Here is a 24,136-nt window from a genome sequence, read left to right on the forward strand (position 1 = left end):
CCTGGGACTCTTTAGCCTGGAAAAGAGAAGACTGAGAGGGGATCCTGTCAATGCATACAAATACCCAAAGGGTGGAGGCCACAAGGATGGGGTTTGGCTCTTCTTAGTGGTGCCCAGCGACAGGGCAAGGGTCAGCAAATACACTTGAACTTAAGGAGAAACTTCTTTGCTGTGAGGGTGGTGGGGCACTGGAACAGGCTGCCCAGAGAGGCTGTGGAGTCTCCTTCCCTGGAGCCCCTGCCTGGATGCATTCCTGTGCAAGCTGACACAGGCATAATGCATTAGCAGGGGGATCAGAATAGATCCTCTCCAGAGGTTCTTTCCAACCCTTAGGATTCTATGAGGAGCTCTGATCAGAGCTTCTGTCATTGCCACAGCTGCAAATGAGGGGAGAGGGTGAGGTGCCTCTTCCACCACTGGAAGCCAGAGCAATGTGCTCAGGGTTGGGAAGCAGCTGATGTGTAGAGCTCCTGAGTGAGGCCTTTCCCAGGCACGGGCTCACCAGCGATTTTCTTGATGTTTCAGATCAATGGATCTGTCCAGATGGAGCATGTGCTGCTCTACACCTTCCTGGAGGCATCCCCAGACTGCAAGTTCAGGGAGCAGCTGCAGTGCCTGCAAAGCCAGGGGATGGTTTCTGCCCTGAGGGGCAGCTGCTACGAGGATGAGGAGGTGGAACTGCAGACCGATGGCAACCGGAGCGGCCACATGCAGAACGGGGAGGCTGGTGAGTGCTCTCTTCTCCATCCTGCAGGGGGTTTGCTGCCCCCTTTCCCCACCTCTGCTGCTGCTCTGTTTCAGAGGAGCTGTTGGTTGGGATGAGAGAGCTGATGCTTGGCTGTCCCTGTGGGGCTCTAGAGCGCTTGTCACCCAGGGGGGTTTCTGCAGCATGTCAGACAAGGGCCAAAAGCTGCTGCTGCTGGCAGCTGTCCAGCGTGGGACATCAAGCAGTTGGGCTTCACAGTGTTCCTCAGCCTAAGAGTTTGAAACAGCTCTTGCTCTGGAACTTGGCATCACCTTTTGTGCTGTACCAGTTGGTGTGGCCTCAACTGCTCCTCAACCAGCAGGAGCCACTCCTGATGCTGTAGCCCTCTGCTGTTGTCCCTTGCCAAGGATGTGTTAGCTGGCACGCTGACCTCAACCTGAGCAGGGTGAGGGAGGCTGCAGTGAATAGTGTCCCCTCCTACAAATCTGCACAGGTCTCATGCCCCAGCTGGCAATGGAGCCTTTGCCAGAAGGAGACAGGACAAGGAGCAATGGTTTTAAACTAAAAGGGGTCGATTCAGACTAGGCAGAGGGAGGACATGTTTACAGTGAGGGTAAGGAAGCACTGGCACAGCTTGCCCAGAGAGGTGTCAGATGCCTCCTCCTTGGAAGCCTTCAGTGTCAGGTTGCATGGGGCTCTGAGCTACCTGCTGGAGTTGAAGATAACCCTGCTCACCTTTCAAGATCCCTTCCAATCCAAACCATGCTACAATTCTCAGATGCTGTGGTTTAGGTGGTGCTTGAGAGACAGGTTCTGACAGTAGCCACTTGAAGGTGGTGCACACTCTCTGGCTTCCCCTGCCTCGGCAGGCTGTTGACTCTAGCTGTCATGTAAAGATTTTGGCTGGAGATGCTATGACCTCCTCTGTAGTGCATGTTGGTCAGGATGTGGCTTCACTTTGCCCAAAATAAAAGCTCCTGCTTGGACACTGCCTCTGTCTAGCAGCAAGGGACCCAGGGGTTCTAATTGGCAAATGGCTGAACAGGAGCCAGCAGTGTGCCCAGGCAGCCAAGCAAGCCAAAGGCATCCTGGCTGGGATCAGCAATGCTGTGGCCAGCAGGAGCAGGGAGGGGATTGAGCCCTGGGACTCAGCTCTGGGGAGGCCACACCTTGAGTGGTTTGTCTGGTTTTGGGCACCTCAATGCAAGAGAGATGTGGAGGTGCTGGAGCCAGGGCAGAGCAGGGCAAGGAAGCTGGGAAGGGCCTGGAGAAGAAATCTGATGGAGAGTGACTGAAGGAGCTGGGGATGGTTAGTGGGAAACAGAGGAGGCTGAGGGGAGACCTCCTGGCTGTCTACAGCTACCTGCAAGGAGGTTGTGGAGAGGTTGGTGCTGGTCTCTTCTCCCAGGTAATTAGTGACAGAACAAGAGGGAACAGCCTCAAGCTGCAGCAGGGCAGGGTTAGACTGGGCAGTAGGAAGAATTTGTTCCCATCAAGAGTGGTCAGGGATTGGAATGTGCTGCCCAGGGAGGTGGTGGAGTCCCCAAGCCTGGCTGTGTTTGAAGGTGTTTTGGCTGTGGTGCCTGGGGCTATGGTTTAAGGGTGACCCTTGTAGAGTAGGGCTCTGGGTTGGACTTGGTGATCCTGAGGGTCTCTTCAGGCCGAATGCTTCTATGATATTTGTTGAGTGCACACAGCTGTCATGAATGCACTGTGACTGGGGGTGGGCAGGAGGTTGCTGGGATGGGTCAGCTTACCTGCACTGGCCCTAGTCTGCCTGCTGCCTGACCATGCTGTGTTGCAGTGCTGGACCATGAGGTCAATGAGGAGGTCATCCGGCTCATTGCTGCCCAGCTGGCAGCCATCGGCGACCGCTTCGACCGGGAGATCAAAGCGAGGGTCGTGAACGACCTGGTGCAGCACTTCCTGAACGAGAACCTGTCTGCAGAGGTGAGTGGGAAGCAGCCTGCCAGCTCCTCTCTTAAATCTTGTGCATCTTTGCTGCTGTGACTTTGAAGCAGCAAGCTTGCAGCTCTCCCTGTCTTCACGAGTTTACCCCTCTAATTATCGCCACCTTAGAATCCAGCCCAGACCCTTACCTTGGGAGGTTCCTTGGATGTGATGCTGCTGCAGCAGCTGTTGGCCTGCAGACAGAGTTCCTTGGCCTTACCTTTCTGCAGGGGGTGAAACTGAGGCATGGTGGAGGACTGCTTTTCAGAGGGGTTTTGTTGGCCCAGTGGCTCATCTTTGAAAATCAGCTGAATGGTTAGGGCTTAGCATTTGTCCTTAGGATCTGTGGTGTCAGGGCCTGCGTGCCTGCTGCTCACCACGAGGGTACAGCTTGAGCAGTGTTAGCAGGGCCTTGGAGTGTGCTTGTCACTGAAGAGACAAGCACGGGTTGCTTCCACAAGGCCTTTTTAGTTTGGCCTTCAGGACAGCTGTGGCCTTCTGGCTTGTTTGGCTGTCTCTGCCTGGGCTGAAGTTTCCTGTGCTCTGCAGACTAGTGCTGTCTTTGACTTGGGGGTTTACCTTCTTTGGGACTGAATGACTTCAAACCATCCTTTCTTGTGCTTTGTGGGGTGGTTTCTGTTTTGTTGGTTTGGTTTTGGTTGTGGTTGGTTTGTGTGGGGGTTTTGTTAGGAGTTACTTTTCTCTGCTGGGATTTATCACCTGCACACAGTGGTTCCAGCAAAGTCTGACCATTCCCAACTCTCCTTGTCTTGCTCTCCTGAAGGCCAAACTAAAAAGGCTTTGTGGAAGCAACCTGTGGCTCTTGATCCAGATGTGCATCCAATCCTTGCAGAAAAAGGATCTCTAACACAAAAGACCTCAAAGTACTACCCTTGCAGAGCAGTGCAGCATGTTAGGTGTATCACATCTATAGGTGGGAGAGCAACTGCAGCAGAGGTGGAGATGCCTCCTAGAAAAGCCTTCCCAGCTGATCACCCATCCAGGCTACTCCCAGCACGGCCAGTCTGTGAGCTAAGGAGTCTCAGCACTTCCAAAGGGTCTCACAGCTTGCTGTCTGGGCAGTGACAAGCACACTCCAAGCCCCTGCTAACACTGTTCAAGTTGTACCCACGTGATGAGCAGCAGACACCAAAGATCCTAAGGACAAACACTCCACCCAGTTAAGCTTAGGGCCTTCAGATCTGTTGTCTAACCTTCATCTGCTGCACTGGGACCCTCCCTCCTTTCCCTGCAGGAGATAACCCAGCTCATGTCGGAGGCGGTGGAGGGGCTTGTGCAAGCCATGCCCTCAGACCTGGAGCGGGAGAAGGTCATGCTGGTGCTGGCCATGCTCTTAACCAAGAAGATTGCCAACACTATGCCCTCCCTTCTGCAGCGTGCCTTCAGCGCCACGGTTAACTACATCAACCAGCAGCTCCACAACTACATCGCCAGGCTGGTGAGTGCCATCACACACCTCAGGGAGAGCCACGAGCAGCTCTTGATGGGCCTGGCTCTGAGCTGCCTGTGCTCAGCTGGTTTCCCTGGAGTGCTCTGCTGGGAATGTCAGTTCCTGTGGAGCTCTGGAGGTTGGTGTGCTGAGTGAGGGAAGTGTGAGGGAGGACACGCCACAGCTTCTGCTTGTCCCACTCTCTCAGCAGCCAGTGAACAGTGCATTTCCTCTGCAGGGCAGAGAAAGATGTGATTGCTTCTCTCCTCCCTGCAGTCTCTTCAGGGAGCTGTGTTGATAGGACTTGGTTTAATCATGCCCTCAGAGAAGAAAGCCTGACCAGAGCTCTGACAGCTCTGTCTTCCCAAATGTCTCGTGCCTGAGGTCTCTGCTTTTGTCTTCCTGAGCTCCCCAGAACCTGACAGAACCGAAAGGGGAAAGGTATTGCCCCCCTGCAAAGCAGCACCAGCAGAGGAACCATAAGAAATGGTCCAAGGGAAGTGGTGGCTCTGTTCTTGTTCTCTGGAGCTGCAGCACAGTTGGGGAGACTAAAGAGCTAGCAGTCAAGCCAGGGCAGAGGCTGTGGTGGTGTTTGGCTGCACCTTCAATAACGTGTCAGGAGAGGGGAGAGGATGCACACACAGATACACTTAGATACCTCTCAGGAACAAGCTTGAGTGGTCAGGGCTGTGGCCCCGTGGAACAGTGGTGACCTAGTGGTGGGGTGCTGTGGCTCTGTGCCTGTGCTGGAGCTGTGCCACAGACAGCACTGGCAGCACCCTGCAGAGAGGCTCAGCTCACCCTGTGGCAGGAGACTGGGCAGATGCCTTGCAGAGCACCCCTGTTCCCTGCCAGGCAGCAAGGCACAGTGTCACTTGAAGAGGCACTCAGCACTAGGGCACTGAGTTCCCACAGAGACCAGTCCCTGGTGTAAGGTAAGAGTGGCCCTCGCTGCCTGAGCGCTGCCACAGCAGATGGTGCAGGGAGGGCAGGTCCTTCACCCCTCCCGGTGCACTGCCACCGGGAGGGGCAGAGCTCACAGCCCTGCAGGGGCTGTTCCGTGCTGTTCCCCTGGTGCCAGCTCCCTGGCTGTAGCAGCGGCAGGCGGGGGCCAAGGGGCGGCCGCGGCGGCGCAGCACAGCAGGTGGCAGAGTTGCGGCAGGGTTCAGCTGCTGCTGCTGCTCAGCCTCCCCGGGAGCCGCCGGGGGGTGGCTCCGCAGCTCTTAATGCCGGCTCTGTTTCTCTCTGTCCAGCTGCGTGACTGAGCTCCGGCCCGGGTGGAGAATGTGGATGCCTGAAGACTTTCTGCTTTCCTTGGATGTATGAAATGACTTTTTGTGTTCTTAACTTCTGAGATACAGCTGTGAAAGGGAAGGGAGAGCTTCATAGATAGGCCTTTGATGACTAGCACAGCAGTGATGGTAGTGTGAGCTGCTTGCCAGCTCTGCCCAGTACCCCAAGTAGTGCTTACCCTTTTTTTTCCTTCAGTAGCAGACAGTGCAGACCCTGGCTTGTGCCCCCAGAGACAGTGCTGAGGGCTCAGAGCCTGCCCTCTGTTTGGGTGTTTTTCTTTCTTTTCCCTAATCAGCCCTAGCATTTTGCTTTAGTTATTCTCTTCCCAGCCCTGCTCCTGGTGCTGCAGCTGAGCCATGCCAAGTGTTTACTGTTCCCAGGAAGGCCTCAGGCTGTAGAATGGGTGGCTGACAACACAGGTCACAAAGGTGGGGAGGGGGAAAATCAGGTCTGTGATAAAGAGGAGAGAGCAACAAGAGGGAAGAGTGTTCAAGGAGCCAGGGGAGGCTGAGGTACAGACGCTTCAGTATCAGTTGCCATAATCCTGTGCTTGAAAAATAAAACTGATAAAGAAACTGTAAAGGAGAGGTTAGAGTAGGTATAGGCCAAATTCTTTTAGGGACCACAACCTGGATATGCTTGAGGAAAAAACTTTCCAGCTTTAGAGTATCTTGCTCTAAAGAGGCTCAGGTTGAACACCTGGCATCTCTTGCCGATCCATCTCAGGTTGAACAACAGCTGGCTGGGGTTGGTTGATCCATACCTGTGAACACTCTGGAGGTGGCAGAGGCTTCCCCTGTGGTGCAGCTGCTTCAGAAGTTTCACAAGGATGTAAATATTTTGTGGGGTTTTTAACTTAAATAAAACTGTCAGTTCTGATGGCAACACAGCTCTGGCCTTCCTTTGCCACTCCCTGGTGTCTGCACTAGAAGAAGGTAGGGGGGAGCACGGGGGGGGAAGCAGAGAGTCTACAGCTGGATTTTGAAAACTGTACCATTTATTAAAGTGCAACCTGGGGGCATGGTCTTACAGCAGTGTCCCAGTAGCAGAGGGAAGAATGTACATACCCCTTGACTTCAACTGAATGGAGAACAATGACACTGGAAAGAACTTTCTTTTGAAAGGTAGAAACATCTTTATGACCCAAATGGCACGAGAAGCTTTATAGTTTTCCCCAAGAGGGCTGTACCTGACCAGTTCCTTGGGTAATGGGTGACTTGAGGAGCAGGCAGGGGCTCTTCCCCCAGGCAAGCCTCTTGAGAACACACTCCAAAGTCCCTGCACTCTGTCACTACCTGCTTACACCCACTGGAAGCCTAGCAGAAGATATCCCCTGTTGTGCCTGCTTCAGAGTCAGTCCCATTAGCCTTTGCTGCTCAGCAAACCAAGTGGCATTCTTTTGGTCTGAGTGGGTTTTAGCTTTGCACTTGAATGAAAGCTTAGAATGCAAGTTCAAAATGGGGATGGGACCCCCTAAAGATACAGCAGTAAGATGCATCCTCTGCAGCTTGTTCTATCCAAATCAAGGGTTCCTTCCCTCCCCTGCAGATACTGCAGGGAGATCAAAAGCAGCTTCCACTGGAAGCTAACTGTAGCTCCCCCGCTTCTACAGCATAACCATAGACCTCTAGCTTGGAGGAAGCAAGTCAGCCTACCTCAGAGACTGAGAGAGGGTCAGCTCTAAGTAGGAAAGTGATGAAGTCGTTCAACTTAGGGAGATGGATCTGAGCAGTGTTGTGTAGTGGTGCTTCTGGATATGTACTGCTAACACTACAGCTGACCCCTGCCAAACTGCTGCAGCTCTCCTTCCCCAGCCAAGTACACTTGCAGGAGCTTTCCCTGCAGCAGCTGCAAACAGCACACTGTTGCCCAGAGCAGCCCCTGCAGACCACGAGACCAGGCTCTGCTGGAGTCAAGTAGTGGTGGCTTTTATTTTATATCCCCCCCCTTGGCTTTTTAAATGGCAACACAGAGCCTGCACTGGGAAGCACAGATGCATACAGAGAGTCAAAGCAATACTGCTTTTGTAACCTTCCTAGAGCTGAAATTAAGCAGACCAAGCCAAATTAAAGTCATGCACAGCTTCTGCCTGCAGCAGGTCTAGGAGAGGATGTGTCTCACCTCTCCATGTTGCACTGGGAAAGACTTTCTCCTGTTGTGGAACCTGGAGTAGACACTACTCCTATGGTATGTGTCTGTGCCTGCTGGCAGCTGGGACCGTGTTCACCCCTCCCCCTACCCCCATTTCACAGGAAAAGCATCTAGCAGTTACAGTCAGCTTTGCAGCAGGAGTGTGCTCTGTTCAGTGATAGAGAGCCTGAAGCACCTCTAGCTGTTTGCTTCCTCGGGCTTTGCTGGTGCTGTCTCACCTCTGCAGCTGAAATCAACACAGGGAAGGTTTAGGACCTTGGATGATTTTCTCAACTGTCATCTTTAGCATGACCAACCCCACCAAGCTTCAGAGCCTGGCTTGTTGAGGACTAATGAAGTTTTTCATTTGTTCTGGTTAGAAAGCATTGCTTACGTTTAAAAATGCAGACTAAAGTCTTAGCCTAGCTGTGACCTTTGTGAAAAGGAAAGAAACAGAACTTGCCCTGTGTGAGAGCACTCAGCACGACAGCTTTCACCTGGCCCTTCAGCTGCAGATGCCTGAGCACTGCTCTCCCAGCCCAGCATGGAAAAGAGCAAGCCCTCACAAACAGCGAGGATGGGTTCCTGTAACTTGCTCTCCCAGCCCAGCATGGAAAGGAGCAAGCCCTCACAAACAGCAAGGATGGGTTCCTGTAACTTGCTCTCCCAGCCCAGCATGGAAAAGAGCAAGCCCTCACAAACAGCGAGGATGGGTTCCTGTAACTTGCTCTCCCAGCCCAGCATGGAAAAGAGCAAGCCCTCACAAACAGCGAGGATGGGTTCCTGCAACTTGCTCTCCAGAAAGCAGACTAGGAAAAAAGCCACCAACTGCAGGCAGCACAACAGGCACCTCACCTCCAGCCACAAGTTGAACTGGTGACCAAAACCAGGTGTGACACTTGGAGACCAGGTGAGACTAAACAGCCACTTCATCCTCTGGCTCTGTGCTGGCAGCTGCTCTGTGGTTCACTTCTGCATGCACAAAAGGCTGCAGGAGTGGTGCTTTGTGGCTCCAGCTTGTTTGGCCCACAATCTACTATTTCAGATCTAACTTACTTTCAGTATCTTTTGGCAGTATCTATCACCCTGAGAACCCCTACTCAGCATCCACCTAGCCCACCAACAACCAACTCCCAAGCTGCCTCTGCCCAGGAAGGTTCCTGTTTTGCCCTAGCTGAGCAGCTTGGCACTGCTGTGCCAACTACAGCCCCACAGCTGCAGGGTCTTAGGAGGCTGGAGGCCGAGAGTACAGGGACTTCTCCCTCTCCATGCAGCAGAGGGCTTCTGAGTTTCAGCTTTTGCTCCCTAGGAATGAAGAAAGCCCTTGGCCAGCTCTCAGCCACACTGCCCAGGTGAGCACAGCTTAGTTAAACACAGCTGAAATCTAAGTTGCACCTGAAAGCCTTTTCCTTCACAGCTTTCCTTACTTAGCAAGCCACCTGCTGCAGTTCCTGAAGGATTTAACACTTGTCTAGCCCCAGTCCTCTGCTGTTTGAGCATCTCAGTTGCAGACAAGGGTAAAGTGAAGAAAGGATGGATCAAAGGTAGATACTGTGTTAAGGTACAGGCCACTCGAGGACAGATATTGAGGCACTTCTGGGAAGGGGATAAGCAACACAAGTGAGAGTAGCTCTATTTGCCCTTTTGTGACTACACAGAATCATAGAAGTGTCAGGGTTGGAAGGGACCTCAAGGATCTAGTTCCAACCCCTCCTGCCATGGGCAGGGACACCTCACACTAGTTCAGGATCTAGCTCCTGCCCTTCCTCTTCCAGCTGCAAGAAAGCCACTGAAGAGAGGCTGCACCACATGGTTCAGGGCAGTTAGACCCTGCAGGTTAGGATTTGTTATCATACACTTGAAGAGAGGGGAGAAAAAAAAACCCAAACCTTTCCCTTTTCTAATTCACACCTAGAGGAAGCAGCCTGGCACTCCAGGCTGTAGGAACACTGTCAGCCTGAGCTTGCCCACCCTTTGGTGACTTCCACAGGGCCTATCCCAGCTCTGACTGCAGTCAAGTTCAAGTCCATAAGCCAATGGAGGCCAGGAACCAGTGGAGTGTTCCCAGAGGAAAGCACTGCATACAATAAACTTTCTAAACATGATAGCAGGGGCTGGGGAGGGGGTTACAGATGCCTGCTGACTTGTCAACTCTGTAAGACCCTACCATGGAAAGGATAGAAAGAAAGGACCAAGCAAGCACAACCCAGGGTCCAGCTGATGCTCCACTGAATGGAGCAAGACAGGAGATAGATACTCAAGGCTTTTGCCCCACCACAAAAATGCTTAACAAAACAAAGTTGCTACTGCTGCCACCCTCTCACTGCTGTGTGTGACAGAAGATCATTTGTATTTAATGCCCCATGGGGCTCCTTGTGCCAAGACCCTGGTGACTGCTTCCCAGGACAGCGTGCATTTCATGTTTTGTCCTGTATCTCTCTCCCACACTCCACTATGGCCAGAGAAGAGCTAAAGTAACAACAGCCTGGCCCCTAGTTTGTGCACAAGTGAGCCACAGTGGCCACAGAATCCAGCTCTGCTTTAGGGTGCAGGTGGGTGCTGCTGTGTAACTCACTCTGTGGCTACAGATGGGCTATGTGCCACATGTAGGTGCACCATCATCATCAGTAAGGAGAGGATGGAGGTCAGGTTAAGAACAGCCCTTCTCCCACGGGGCTGGTACCTGGCGTCACCAGCGAAGCAGTGAGAGGCAAGCCTGTGCTGGCTTACTGGGCAGTAGAGCAGCCCTTGCCCCAGAGAACCAACTGGGTACCCTCCCAGCCTGTCACTTGTTGATAAACCCTGCTGCAGCACGAGAAATGAAGCAGAACTGGAAACATCTGTGCACACTGGTGACCAAAGGAGCAAGGACACCTCTCCTCTCCACGTGACGGAAGCGCCTGTGAGGGGCCAGAGCTGCGGCGGTGGGAGGGCAGACAGCGGAAGGGCCAGCGTGTGAGGAGGTCCCGGCCTTGCAGGTGCACAGCAAAGGGAGTACCAGCAGTGCTCCCAAGAGGTGGCAGCAGAAGCCAACTCCGTTTTGTAACATGGTGTAGAGTTTCTGTTAAGGCCAACCTGCTACCTTTTGTTCATGGAAAATGCAGCAGCCCAGTGCAGAGCACCTGAGTTCAGTCCCCAGCAGCAGCACATACAGAGCAATCCTTTCTCTTAATACTCAACTTCACACAGCCCAAAAATCCAGGCAGTGCTCTCAAAAAAGCCACTCTCAGAAGGACTTAAACAAAAGAATTCCTCTGCCTGCCAGGTTCAGACTTCCCAGCATCCTGGGACAGGGGTGGGATAGGAAAAAGTAGCCAGAGTATCCTAAAATAAAGACTATGGTAAGTGTCTCTTCCTTCTCAGCTCACTTGAGCAAAAAAGGCTCATGAGGAGCTGTACTCCAGACAAGGTTATCCAGAGATCAAGGACCTTGTCCCTGTGCCTTATGGAGAGTAAGCTTCCCAGTGCCCTGTTTACATTAGCCCAGGTTCCCATCCACCGGCCTCCCTCAGCGCTACGCCACGGTGCCAGCACGACCTCGCAGAGCAGCCGTGCCTGGGAAGCCCACAGGCCTTGCCCACAGAGCAGCAGCAGGGATGAGGACAGCCTCAGACACGCAGGAGGAGGCTGCTCGTGCGGGGAGCCCAGGCAGCTGCTGTGGGTTGAAGCGCCGCGACCGCGGGAACGGGGATTTAGTTTTTGCCAAAGGAACTTTCTCCTCATTTGTGAACCTGCAAATGGAGCTGATGAGAGACTGAGAGTCACTGAACGCTGCAGGGCAGGAACAGGCAGACAGGAGATGCTGCTTTGCTCAGTTACTTGAATCCATTGCTTTATGGATCTGGCATTCTGTCACAGTCACGACCAGGTTAGGACCAAATCTGCTCTGTGCTGAGCCTGGCAAAGACAATGCAGACCGCAGGGTGACACAGGACAGCATAGCTTTGAACCCTGGAACTGCAGAGGAGGCACTGGCCTCACTTCTACACTGCTTGCTGTATCTTTGCTGACTACAGCCCAGGCATCAGAGTCCTGCTGGGAACGGCCCCATGTGCAGCATGGGTTTTGCACCTCTGGTAGCTCCAGGCTGGCAGTAAAGTGGGCAGGCAGGAGCGGAGCAAATGGATTCTCAAACCAGCAAATAGCAGAGGCTCTCCCACCCTCCCAGGCAGCCAAAGCACTGTCCTGCACCCCTCCCCCAGGAACACCAGGATGCTCAGAGATAATACAGCTATAGAGAGGCAGCATCTTTACAGGATGGGGCTCAAGTACAGGTAAGGGGCCAGAACCAGTGTGAGCAAAGAGGTAAGAATAAAGCACTCTCCCACGGGGGCTTAGGAGGAACCTGCAAGGTTACGAGGAGCAGTGCTGTACCTGAGAGGAGGCAGAGACAAGAGGGAGCCCAGCCTCTCGCTACACGACTCAGGTTGGCTAACGGTGGCTAGGGAGAGCCAGGGGCACGCCGGGGACAGGACAGCACAGCTGCGGCAGCGGTCAGGCTCCAGGGGCTGGCGGCAGCTGGCTCTCCCCTTCCCCTGGGGGTTCTCTCTTCCAGTTTCTAGAGTATGAGCACCCCTTCAGCACCTGCACTTGAGTTCTTCAATCTGCAGATGTAGGTTTTTTCCAATGTTTTTTTAAAAAAAAGCAGCCCTGGGCGGTGCTCAGGAAGGGAAGCCCCAAGGCCCCGCCCCGGCCCCGCCCCAGCCCCGCCCCGGCCCCGCCCCAGCCCGGCTGAGACACCGCTGCCCGGAGCGGGAGGCCGCGGGACCCCCTCACCCACCGCCAGGAATGACTCAAACGTCCACTCAACAGCAGGCAGCTCAGCCTTTGGGTAACACAGCTACAAAAGTCGGGTTGTGCTCTCTCCCCTCTCCCCCCTGCTCCTCCCCAGAGGGCTCCGTTACTTTTTCCTGAGCGCCAGCGCTACTCCCACGGCTACGGCCAGGATGGCGACGGCGGCGGCGCCGCCGTACAGCAGGATCGACTTCCCCTCCGCCAGCAGCAGCGGCTTCTCCTCCGCCGCGGGGGGCTTCTCTGCCTCTTCCTCCAAGCGGCCCTCTCTCCCCACCTTTGTTCCCCCTGGCAGCAGTATTTTCTCAGGCTCTGGAGCAGCCTTTTCCTCTGCAGGGGCCAGCTTTGGGGCAGGTTTACTCAGTGCGGGGATTTCGGCTCGAAGGAGCTCCTCGGCCACCTTGCCCTTCTCCTGCTGTTTGGCAGGCGGCGGAGCCGAGGGCTGTGCTCTTCCAGCAGCAGCACTTTCAGCTGGAGCCTTCCCTTCCTGTAGGGAAGTTAGGGTTTCTGGAAAGGCTGCCTGCATGGTCTCTGCGGCGACAGCAGACACCACTGCTTCCTCAATCCCCTCTGGTATCTCTTCCTTCTCCACATGAACAATATCAGAGTTGGAAGAGTTGTTCTCGCTCCTTTCTTCAGCCCCTCCGTTGCTGTCCAGGCTTTTGACTTCCTCAGGATCCATGGCCACCTGCTGCCAGGACTCGGGTCCCAGGGAGACTGGCAGGCTCTCTGTGTGCCAGCTCTGACTTGCTGACAGGGAGACGGGCAGGCTCTCCGACTGCCACGACGTGGTCACCGTGGGGGACTCGGGGGGGCTCACCTGTCCCGAGTTGTCACTGGTCAGGATATAGATGTCATTACTGTCCTCTGCAATGAGCCCAGGGTACTCTTCCTCTTCAGATTCCAAAGTGAAGACTGTCCCCTGTGAAGGAAAAGGAGGACACAACAGGTGAGCAATGGTTCCAGCATTACCTCCCCTGTAGGGGACGGAACAGGACACCTGGAAACTTTGCAGGGCTGGAAGAAAGGTGAGAGGTCTCTGCAGGAGGAGCAGGTGTCTGACCTACATTGCACCAGAGATTACAAAACCCAGCCACTCCACTGCCAGCTCCAGAGAACAGAACCACTTAGCAGAGCTTTGCTGGGAGCTCTTTTCTGCCCTGACATGACTGCACCAGTGAGCACATCACCAACACAAACCACGTGGGAATTAGTAACTGGAGAAGGAGATACCAAAGCCTGAAACCAAACAAAGGAAAAGAAACCAAACACAAGCACCTGAGTCCGGCTGAGTAACACTGCCCTGGTGCCAGTGCTCTGTATTGCTTGTCCCCTTCCACCTAAGGGTGTTCCTCTTGCCTCCTTACATTGTCAGTGCTTTCTGAAGCTTGTGTTTCCACTTTGTATCCTACAGTATTGTATCCTACTATTGTAGCCTACAGTAACCTTAGGACCTTACTAACAAATAGAGCTGTTCTTAACCTCACTTTCCCAGACCAGCTGCAGAACTTTGGCCCCACAACTTCAGTTAAAACAAAACACCAAGCAGGGACATCCAAAGATGCTGACAGGCTTGGCTTGGTTTTACTTAGTCTAGGAAGGCTCTGTAGACATCCTTGTCTGAGACAAACAAAGGGCTTGGCCTGTCTTGTCTTAAACAAACAGCTTGAGCTGGAACCGTTGTAAGAAGGGCATTAGGAGAGAGCCAGGCTGAGCCCCACACAGAGCAGTGGGATGCTTTTCTCTGCTCCCCCTCTGCCCCTGGCACACATCAGCTCGAGCATGCACCAGCTGACAGGCTGTAAGCTGAAGAAGGGCAGATTTAGTTTAAATATTAGGAAGGAATTCTTTAGAGTGAGGGTGGTGAGATGCTGGAGCAGGTTGCCCAAGGAAGCTGTGGATGTTCCCTCCCTGGAAGTGTTCAAGGCCGGGTGGGACTGGGCCTTGAGCAACCTGGAAGGGGTCCCTGCTGGTGCCCTTCCATAACATGCATCTGTTCTCTTTTTCCCTGCTCCCTTCTGCATGCAGTAGTTCTCCTACAGCACTCCAAGCAGTTCTCCCACAGCACTCCAAGCAGTTCTCCCCCTCTTTAAGAACCCTTTCCAACACCTGTGCATTTGTGGTTTGGTTCTGCTCCACTATGCTATTGATGGCTTCCCATTCCAAGAGACCTCCTCGCTTGTTCCACAGCTTTGTACAGATTGATGCAGGGGTCTGTGCCTGGAACTGAGCCAAGCCAAACCCAAAGGCATTCTTTATTTTGCTGAGTTGCTTCCACTCCTGATCAGTGCCCACTCGGTCCCACGGCGATGTCGTGCGAGGCCAGCAGCTGCACCTGCTCAGGCTGCTGCCAGCAGCAGCAAATCGATGCTAATCTGCTTAGACAACAGAAGGGAAAAGCACTTCAGCTTTGGCAATTCCAAATTGCCACTTAGTTGCTATCTGCAAGGACTTCAGGGCCTACACAGCAATGGGTTCCAACCCTGAGTAGGCATATTTCCCCTCAGGGAAGCAGGAGATGTCCAGACTCGCCACAGACCCATCAGGCACACTGCAGTTCCTCACCTCTCTAGCAGGGGATGGACCTCCACACACACACAAAAAAGCCCAACAAACCAAAAAGCAAGTTGGCAGGCACAGCAGAGACTGCACAAACACTGCTGGTCACTGCCAGCAGCTGCAAGGAGAGCAAATGAAGCAGGAGCAGACCCCTGGAAGAGCACTGAACTGGCACTTAAGAGCTCTGCACAACTTACAGGCAGTGACATCTTAATCTTTCATGGTGGAAACTATTTTGGTATCAACAAACTCTGTCAGACTCCCCCCAGACACCCTGCCACTTTGGGTACCTTGAGGGACCCATTCACAGAGGCTTTTCCACAGCAGCAGAGGCTGCAGCACAGGACAGCCCTGGGAACGTAAGGATGCTGGGATGTAAATCTCCTCTAGGCCATGGCATTTTGGAAGATATTTCTCTAAGGAGGGTTAAAACTAAGGGTTAAAACTCACCAAGCCATTCACTAACCACTAAGGATCACCGGGAAGTTTGAGTCAGAATGAAATCAAAACTAATGAAGCATTACATCTGTGACAGTGTTCAGACACCACACCGCCCGGCAGACAAGACTCCAGTGCCCCCTGGAGAGTCATGTTTCACGAGAGGAACTGCACTTGCTGTGAAATGCAGCTCAGGCCACCACAACCAAGCATTGCTCCACAACCTAGAAGGAAGCAAGCAGCCTTGCAGAGTAGGGCGATGGAAAAGAAGAGCCAAGAAACTTAAGCAAAGGCAGAGGTTATGGGCTCCAAAGAGAGCAGCGTGGGCCAGGGCTGCTGCACAGCATGGTGAGGAGAGGACTCCACATGCAGCCCTGAGCTGCCCTGGTCCAGGAGACACCTGAGAGCAGCACAGCAGGGACTCAGTCACCGTGGTTAACTCCACCACCCTGTGCTGAGGACAGAGGCAGTCACAGAAGCACAGAATTGTTAGGGTTGGAAGGGACCTCAAGGATCAGCCAGTTCCAACCCCCCTGCCATGGCCAGGGACACCTCACACTACAGCAGGTTGCTCACAGCCACATCCAGCCTGGCCTTGAAAACCTCCAGGGATGAGGCTTCCACTACCTCTTTGGGCAGCCTGCTCCAGTGTCTCACCACCCTCATGGTCCACTGCCCAGGCACTGAAACTGGCCATCAGCTCCTTCAACCAGCAGGGTGTTCTCTGTGTGTTAGGTAGGCAACATGGTCCCTGCAGCATAAGCTACTAACAGACATTTATGTTCACAGCTATTTTTTTCACTTCCAGAGATGGTACAGAGTCAGGACAATAACAATTAAACACTGAAAGAACATGGGGCAAAGCCCACAGTCTGGTGAAGCTCTGTGCTCCCCTCCTCTCTGCTCAGCTCTCCCATGAATCGGTTGCTGCATTGCCTGCCTGCAGCGCCTGGCAGCAAAGCAGCCTCTGTGCTCTGCCACAGAGGACAGCAGCTCTTCTCTTGGTGTACTGCTGCAAGCACAGCTGTAGGGCTGCCAGACCTGGGGCTCTTGAGCCTGGAAAAGAGAAGACTGAGAGGGGATCCTGTCAATGCTTATCAGTATCCAAAGGGTGGAGGTCATGAGGATGGGGCTGGGCTCTTCTCCCTGGTTCCCAGCGACAGGACACAGGGCACTGGGTACACACCAGAACACAGGAGGCTTCACTTGAACTTAAGGAAAAAATACTTGGAGGGTGATGAGGCACTGGCAGAGAGGTTGTGGAGCCTCCTTCTCTGGAGACTCAAAACCTGCCTGGACATGTTCCTCTGCAACCTGATGAGGGCCTGAGCAGGAGGCTTGGACTAAATGATCTCCTGAGTTCCCTTCTCATGGTTCTGTGACTGGTTCAACATGAAGCATATAAAACACCACACTATGCCTCTATGGCCTGGGAGCCACATGACTCTACTAAACCTCTTTTCAGTAGTAAACCAAAAAAGCACTAGCTAGGGTCATGCTGAGTCAGCCTGAATTCCCCTCAAGTCATATGCTACAGAGTAGTGAAAGCCAAGTGCCTTTGAGCAGGAGCTCAGCAGTCTACAGCAGAGAGAAAGGAGCCACCTGTAGTCAGTGGGGACAATCCCACACAGAGACTGTGCTGCAGTTTAAGCCACCCTGATGCTCCTCAATACATATTCCCCCAGCCCCTTGCCTTCTGCTCTGTTCCTGATCCACTACACTCGTAAGTTTTACCTTTCCTCTCAGAAGGAAAACTCAAAGTTGTTCTTTAGAGGGGACCCACAGGTGACCTGACCATCATAAAAATGCCCAAGTGACACAAACAAGGAACCACCACAGCTTCTACGTGGACTGGTAGCTGCCCAGTCCCAGCAAACTATCTTAGCTCGGGAGGATGCAACGCTACATCCCAGGCAGGTTAAGGAATGGATGGGGAGGCAACCCTGGCACGTAAGGATTGGGCATGGGCTGCTGTAATGTCCACATTCCAGGACACTGCTCAAAGCCCAAGTGCTTTGCTAGAGCACTTTCACTGGAGATGGAGCTCTCACAAAGTGTGCTGAGGGTAATGTGCAGAATAAACTGCTTTGGAGAGGGTAAGGAGTTGAAGGGATGGCAAAACAAGGAACACCTCAAATGCTTCATTAATTCATGCACCAGCACTCTGCACCCACCCTGCCTTTGGCAGAAGGGAGGCCTTAAGAGGCTCAAACATTTTACTGTTCCTTTCCCCATGCAGACTGCACTGACCTCAAAAACATGATCAGCTGCTGGCTTCCTAGAAATCAGAGCATTATGGAGCCTGGCTGATTCCTTTCCCTCTTTACAGACAACGTAACTTCCATATCAGTGCTGTGGGGGCTCAGCTGCCCGAGGCTGGGAGCCCTGCAGGAGAGCTGCAGCGAGTGTCAGGGGCAGCTTCACCCATTTTCCTTGTGAAGCTGGGGAAGTTTGAACTGAAAGACCAGACAGTACCAGGCAACACTTAGGATACATGATTAATATCCCTTGAGCTGAATTAAGAGTTACTACAGAGAGTCAAATGGATAAAGCTAGGGTTTAGTGCTGATTTGGTGGAGGTTTGCACTTTGTTTGGGGGTTTTTGGCTTGGGTTTGGGTTTTGGTGTGTTTGGTTTTTTTCTTTCAAAGCAGCTGCCATAAGAACTGAATGGCAATTAGGACAACTCCTCCTGATTCATCTACAGATGTGACCCAGAAGCAAAGCTCCCACAGAGAGATTAATTCAGGACAGGCTGGAACATGTGGAAGGATTTTTGATAACCTGGAGGCTTACATAAGCCCTACCCTTGTGATCTAACTGTGAACAGGCAATGGACTGAAGTGTTTGCTTTGCAATTGGAAGCAGAGAGTCTGCTGCTCCAGACCAGAAAAATCAGAGTTCCTCTTTCACAGATTTGGGATGGAAGGCTTGCAAACTTGGAGCACACTTACAGAACCACATCATCTGGGGCTGCTTAGCCTGCGGAAGAGGAGGCTCAGGGGAGACCTTCTTGCTCTCTACAACTCCCTGAAGGGAGGTTGTAGCCAGGTTGGGGTTGGTCTCCTCTCCCAGGCAAGCAGCACCAGAACAAGAGGACACAGTCTCAAGCTGTGCCAGGGGAGGTTTGGGCTGGAGGTGAGGAGAAAGTTCTTCCCAGAGAGAGTTGTTAAGCCATTGGAATGTGCTGCCCAGGGAGGTGGTGGAGTCCCCATCCCTGGAGGTGTTCAAGAGGGGATTGGATGTGGCACTTGGGGCCATGGTTTAGCTGTCAGGAGGTGTTGGGTGACAGGTTGGACTTGATGATCTCTGAGGTCTTTTCCAACCTTATTGATTCTATGATCTACATCCACGGAAACAAAAGTCTTTCACTGCAGCACCCTATCACTCTTGATCCCAACCTCTGCCACTTGAGGGAGGAGCTGGCTCAAGTTATGATGAGGGGGACTGGATTTAGCTAGAACACAAGGATGGTCCAGGGCCTGTGAGGCAGTCTCAGTTTAATTTTGTTGAGGCGGCATTTGCAGATACAAGAAAGGAGCTCCAGAAGTCGATCTCTGTCCTCAGTCTATGCAGTTTGACTTCTGCAGGTGACAGAAAGCACTTGTAACACATGTGCTAGACTACCCTCAGGACAGGCTGCAGCTGTTCTGATAAATGTCAACTGACAAAATAATGAAAGAATTATCTGAAAGGCCTTCCAAGAAGCAGAACCTGTCAGCTGGGATTCAGCTGCAGTCCTGCCAGTGGCAGCAAGCTGGAAAGTCCCTCTCAGCAGCAGAATCAGAACACTACCAACCTTGAACACATAGTAGGAAACTGCTACTGCCAAGCTTCAGTTCTGATTTAAAGACAGCAGTCATAGGAACAAATGAAAATGAGGACTTGGAGACTGACTCTTAGGATGCCTACACTAGTTTTCACAGTACTCTAGCAGGTCTGCTGTTAGGTGTGTAGAAACAAGCTGATCACTACAGCAAACATGAACTACACATAAGAAAACCCAACCATCCTTCATAATTTCTGCCTGATTTTTGCTGCTGGTGCAAACAGATACTCACATCAAAACCCTGCATGTCTCAAAGATAAGATTAACTTTCCCCCCCCCACACAAAAGTAGTAGGAGTAGCAGCACACATGGCATCCCAAATGGAGATGGCATCACTCAATGAACAGAAAGAGATCCCCATTCCAGCTGTCTGACAGAGCATTTGCTGTATCTTAGAGAAGACTTTGAAAACCCTGCCCCTGTAAGCTGAGAAGCACGTACAAGAGCTGTGCCTAACTGCTGTGGAAGCTGTGTCTACTCTTTAAGTGCTCTTAGAAGTTCAACTGCTTCCTCTGGTTCAGTTCTTAAGTCTAAACAGGCAGGCAAGATGTAGCTGTGTCCTCACAAGGAACGATGTGGATGGGCAACTCATACAAAAGTAATTTCTGAAGACACTAAAAAGCCCTCTGAAAAACTACACAGCCTGGCAAAGCCACCCATGCACCCCAAAGCTTGATTGTGCTCAGCACAGACAGAAGTGCTGTATGCAGGTCAAAGAGGAATGCCAAAACGCAGAGGAAAATAGCTGTGTTCCCTGAGCTCTTCCCCCAGCCCTGAAACTACAGACCCACATGAAATCCCCCAGAAAGAGTGCCTTGAGGGGCAGGAGGAAAGGCTGGAAGAACAAACTGCAGATTGATCTTATGGAGAGTGACTGAAGGAGCTGGGTCTGCTTAGTTTGAGAAAGAGGAGGCTGAGGGGAGGCCTCGTTGCTGTCTGAACGGAGAGGTTGCTGCTGGCCTCTTCTCACAGGTCCTTAGTGATAGAACAAGAGGGAAGGGCCTCAAGCTGCCACAAGGCAGGTTTAGACTGGCCATTAAGAATTTGTTCCCAGCAAGAGTGGTCAGGCACTGGAGTGAGCTGCCCAGGGAGGTGGTGGAGTCCCCAAGCCTGGATGTGGTGCCTGGGGCTCTGGTTTAGGGGTGAGCCTTGTAGAGCAGGGCTCTGGGTTGGGCTTGGTGATCCTGGGGGCCTTTTCCAACCTGAATGTTTCTGTGAACACAACTGTCCTAGGAGGGAAAGTTTCAGTGTGATAAAAACTTCCAAACACCCAGCACAGCTAAGAAGTTTCTAAGGCAAGAGCACTGCCTTCATCTTCTACCATAAGTGATGACAGAGAGACAGGAGGCTCAGTCTTTGCCTTCCTCACACAGCCAGTGCCACAGCAGCAACACGAGCACATGCGTTTGTGCTTAACATCCAGTGCAGGGAGGGAGGAGCTGGCCCACCTCCGGGGATCCCAGGAGACTCCCTCTGGGGAAGAAAGCAAACTTCCCACAGTAACAAACGTCGCCAGAGATGGGGAGGTGCCTGTCAGATGATTTCTGGCTGTAGCAGAGGGGCAGCCGTGTGTCCCTGAAGCGCTGCCTGTGCCGAGGGCTGAGCGGGCAAAGGCTGCGCCCGCAGCCGGCTGCTGGGGGCCGGACGGCTTCACTCCCACCCGCACCAGCTGGGCTGCAGTGCCATCTGCTCTGTGCCTCCCTCTGCAGCCCTCCTCTGCCTCTCCAGACTCTGACTGAAGTCAGATTTGAGTGCTAATCCTTCAGAGAAACGGATTATAAAAGGCAGCTGCGAACAGATCTAGAGGGAGACAGTTCAATTGCACAAGTAACCAAAGCCCTCGGGCATTTCCTGCAGCAGCCATCTCTGTGCAACTGTCGAGCCAGGTGGAGCCAAGGCAAACAGAGACCACAAATAGGACTGTAGTTATTATTAAGAGAAAGAAAAGGGGGGGAAGGACATGTGAAGTAAATCCAAGCACAGCGCTGCTGCAGGCGCTGCTCTCAGCCCCTTCGCGGAGCGCTTGGGCAAGGACCACTTCCAGAAGCGATCCTGCTCCTTCCCCTGCCCTCACACACCACAGCTGCTGCCTGCACAGTGCCACCACCCAAGCCACACCCTGGAAGTTCTCAGTCCTGGCAGGTAAAAACTGAAGTAAATTCCTTTGCTCAGAGACTGCTTTTTCAGATGGAATTATTTGGAGTTGTTGGAAGGGAAAAAAGAAAGGAGATGTAGCTGCTCCTGAACCGTTGAGGTTCCTTCTCCTTCACTTTGAAAGGAGGATGCCTTCCTGGGACTCCTCCAACTGGATTGCTCACATCTCTGCCACACTGAAATCACCTCCTTGTCCTCCAGTGGGGCACATCCCTCTATTTCTGCATTGTCATTCTCAAAGCAGACGCCTGGGCTGCTGCTGCAGGGGATCTGAATCTCCAGCAGCAGGCACTGACCACCTCTCTTGCCTAGGGTAAGTGCCTCTTCACTCTTCTTCTCCTCCAGGTTTGTTCACAGACTCTCTAGTACTTGCAGCACCAGCAGCAAAGAAAGTGTCAAAAGAGCTGGGAGGCTCCTGACAAAACACTGGAAACAGAACAGCTCTTCCCAGGCGAGATACGAAGCTGTCAAACCCTTTCAAGCCAAGGCACTGTCTTCAACATGTGCAAACAACTGGTTAAATTCAAACCTGCATCTGAACATCACAAGACAAAGAGCCTGGGAAGGAAGAGACAAGTTCAGCTGTGGGTTACAAAGACCAGCCCCTGGTTATTAACTGCATGCTGATAAACACTGGCTGCAGGCACTTACTTTGCCTCCTTCAACCAAGGGCAAACCAGGCAGGCTTGTAACACAAATGTGCAGCTAAGGGAAAAAACAGCAGCTAGCTTCCAAGCCATCTTTTACTTCTTCCTCCTTCTAGACATTCCCAGACTATTTCAACACAGATGACACCTAACCACAGAAAGCAGAGCCTGAGATGAAAATGCACTGTTTGGGAGGAGGGGTGGGAAAGGAAGAGGGGAAAAAAAGTCCTTACCAAGCAACTGGCCTTACTGTGCACTTTTCCAGGAGAGCCAGGAATTGCTTCTGGTGCAGCAGCATTCAGCCCTGGAGAAAGTCAGGCAGAGCAAAAGAGGGAGGGAAGGTACGAGGAGGGGAGGGGGCAGGGAGGAGAGAGGGGAGGGAGGAGAGAGTAGAAGGGAGGAGAGAAGAGGAAAGGGGAGGGGAGAGCATCTGTGCTGCTGAGCCCTAACATCGCTCTGGGGAAAGAGAAGAATGAAGCCACTGCTAAATCAGGTTGTGAACTGCTTTGTGACAGTTCAAGATGACAAAGCAAGGAGATCCTAGTACGCCCACTTAGCTTCAAAAGAGGGAGCTGGGCTGAAGAAATGTGTCCCCTCAGCTGCATCCATTTAGAGAACTTGGAATGCCAAACCTGTCACTGCAACTGGTGAAGGAGAGAGGCCACCCAGAAGAAAGCAAGACTGCCTTGCTTTCCCTGCAGTCCTCCAAACTCAGCTTGCATCTTACCTACCTGCAGATCTGAGAGATGGACAACTAGCTGGAGCAGTCATTTCATCTCATCTACACATTTATGTTGCCAGCTGCACCCAAACACAACATGCAGTGCACTGCAGACAGTGCTACTTGGAAGACTTTCACCCTAAAGCAGTAAAACAGACCAAGGGGAAGTGGAAGAGGATACACAACAGCCAGAACCATAGCATCAAAATGCTGTATGCACTTGAACATGAAAATATGTTGGCCATTCCCTCACCAATCAGGCACCCCACTCTGCTGTGGGAATTTAGCCAAGCTATGTTTTCAGTGCCTGAAGGCAAATGGGAGTGGAACACTCATTGCTTCACCACATCCTCTCATCACCAAATCTGTGCAGGACTGGGATGAAAAAAATCAAACAATGACTTCTCATCTCAGAGGCTCTGCCTCTGCTCTCCCAAATTCCCCATTCCTCCATGCTGATTTCTTGAAATCTGTTGCACAGCTATTCAATTGATCAACTTCTATTCTCCTGAGCTAGCAAATTTGTTTCTGCTTAGCTGATTTCTTTCCACCATCCTCAGAGAGATGCTTTCCAAGCCTCCTGAGCTGACAAACCAGCTTGGAGTCTTTCACGCATGCAGAACCTTGGGAGCTCTTCCAGCTGCACTGTGGCTGCACAGCATGACACAGCAAGTGGTCTCACTGGATGACACAGCTCTGCAAAGCTCTCTGACAAAGTCCAAAGTCAGAAGGAAGAAGCAGGTCCCCATTTGTCTGTTCAGAGAGCCTGGAATGCCAAACATGCTTTTTGCTCCGTAAGAGAGATCATACTAACACTTGGGTTTAGTATGCAGAGCCACAAACCTGCAGTGGGGCACTGGAAGGGTACAGCTGGCCCCTTACCTCCAACTGGCTGCCTCCTTCCTGGCAAAGTTCAATCCAAGAACTGAGGAAGATCCCAAATTATGTGGGGCCAAGGGAAAAGACAGCACCAGAGACACTAAAGAAATGTTCAGGTCTGGCCCTGAAAAGCTGACTCCTATGCAGCTCTCCTCTGCCCTTGATCCACGGAAGGCCAGACAGGCTGCTCTGCTATCTGCTTTCAGCTCTTAAGAGCTGTAGGAAAGACCTATCTTCAGACTGCTCTAGAACAGCACAACAGCCAAACCTCCTCCTGTCAGAGCACCATCATTCAGTGGGGCCTGCCAGGTTTACACACTGCCCTTGTGGCTCTAGCAAAGCATTACTGACGACTTGATCCGGCACACAAAGCCCCTGGGGCAGATGCTTGCAAACCACTCGAGTGATGGCTAACAGCCTGCCTGCCAGCTGCCTTGTCCCTAGCCCTTCTCAGCAACACAAACTCTCCCACCCTTACCCTGCTCCCCCAACTCCATCCCCAGAACACCATCCCCCAGACTCAGAACAATCCAAGACACATGCCACCAGCAACAATGAACACTTCCCTCACAGGAGAAATCCAACAGGCTG

At 52.5% G+C, this 24,136-nt stretch overlaps 2 protein-coding genes across 2 annotated transcripts in view; one reads left to right on the top strand and one right to left on the bottom strand.

The window, feature by feature from the left end:
- The first annotated feature begins 516 nt into the window (after window positions 1–516).
- BID (BH3 interacting domain death agonist) lies at window positions 517–5,968 on the top strand. Its single transcript, XM_009905467.2, has 4 exons — window positions 517–727; window positions 2,511–2,656; window positions 3,912–4,115; window positions 5,360–5,968. Exons 1-4 carry the CDS (start codon window positions 517–519, stop codon window positions 5,369–5,371), a joined length of 573 nt encoding a protein of 190 aa, XP_009903769.1. The 3' UTR covers window positions 5,372–5,968.
- A 6,342-nt stretch (window positions 5,969–12,310) lies between these two features.
- The window catches only part of BCL2L13 (BCL2 like 13), a 57,993-nt gene continuing 46,167 nt past the window's right edge, over window positions 12,311–24,136 (bottom strand). Inside the window, exon 7 of the mRNA XM_054167825.1 lies at window positions 12,311–13,242. Within this exon, the coding sequence (XP_054023800.1) occupies window positions 12,430–13,242 (813 nt within the window). The 3' untranslated portion in view covers window positions 12,311–12,429. The remainder of the gene's footprint in view (window positions 13,243–24,136) is intronic.

This window comes from Dryobates pubescens, chromosome 15 (genome assembly GCF_014839835.1).
Source record: "Dryobates pubescens isolate bDryPub1 chromosome 15, bDryPub1.pri, whole genome shotgun sequence".
In the NCBI taxonomy this organism is placed as follows: domain Eukaryota; kingdom Metazoa; phylum Chordata; class Aves; order Piciformes; family Picidae; genus Dryobates; species Dryobates pubescens.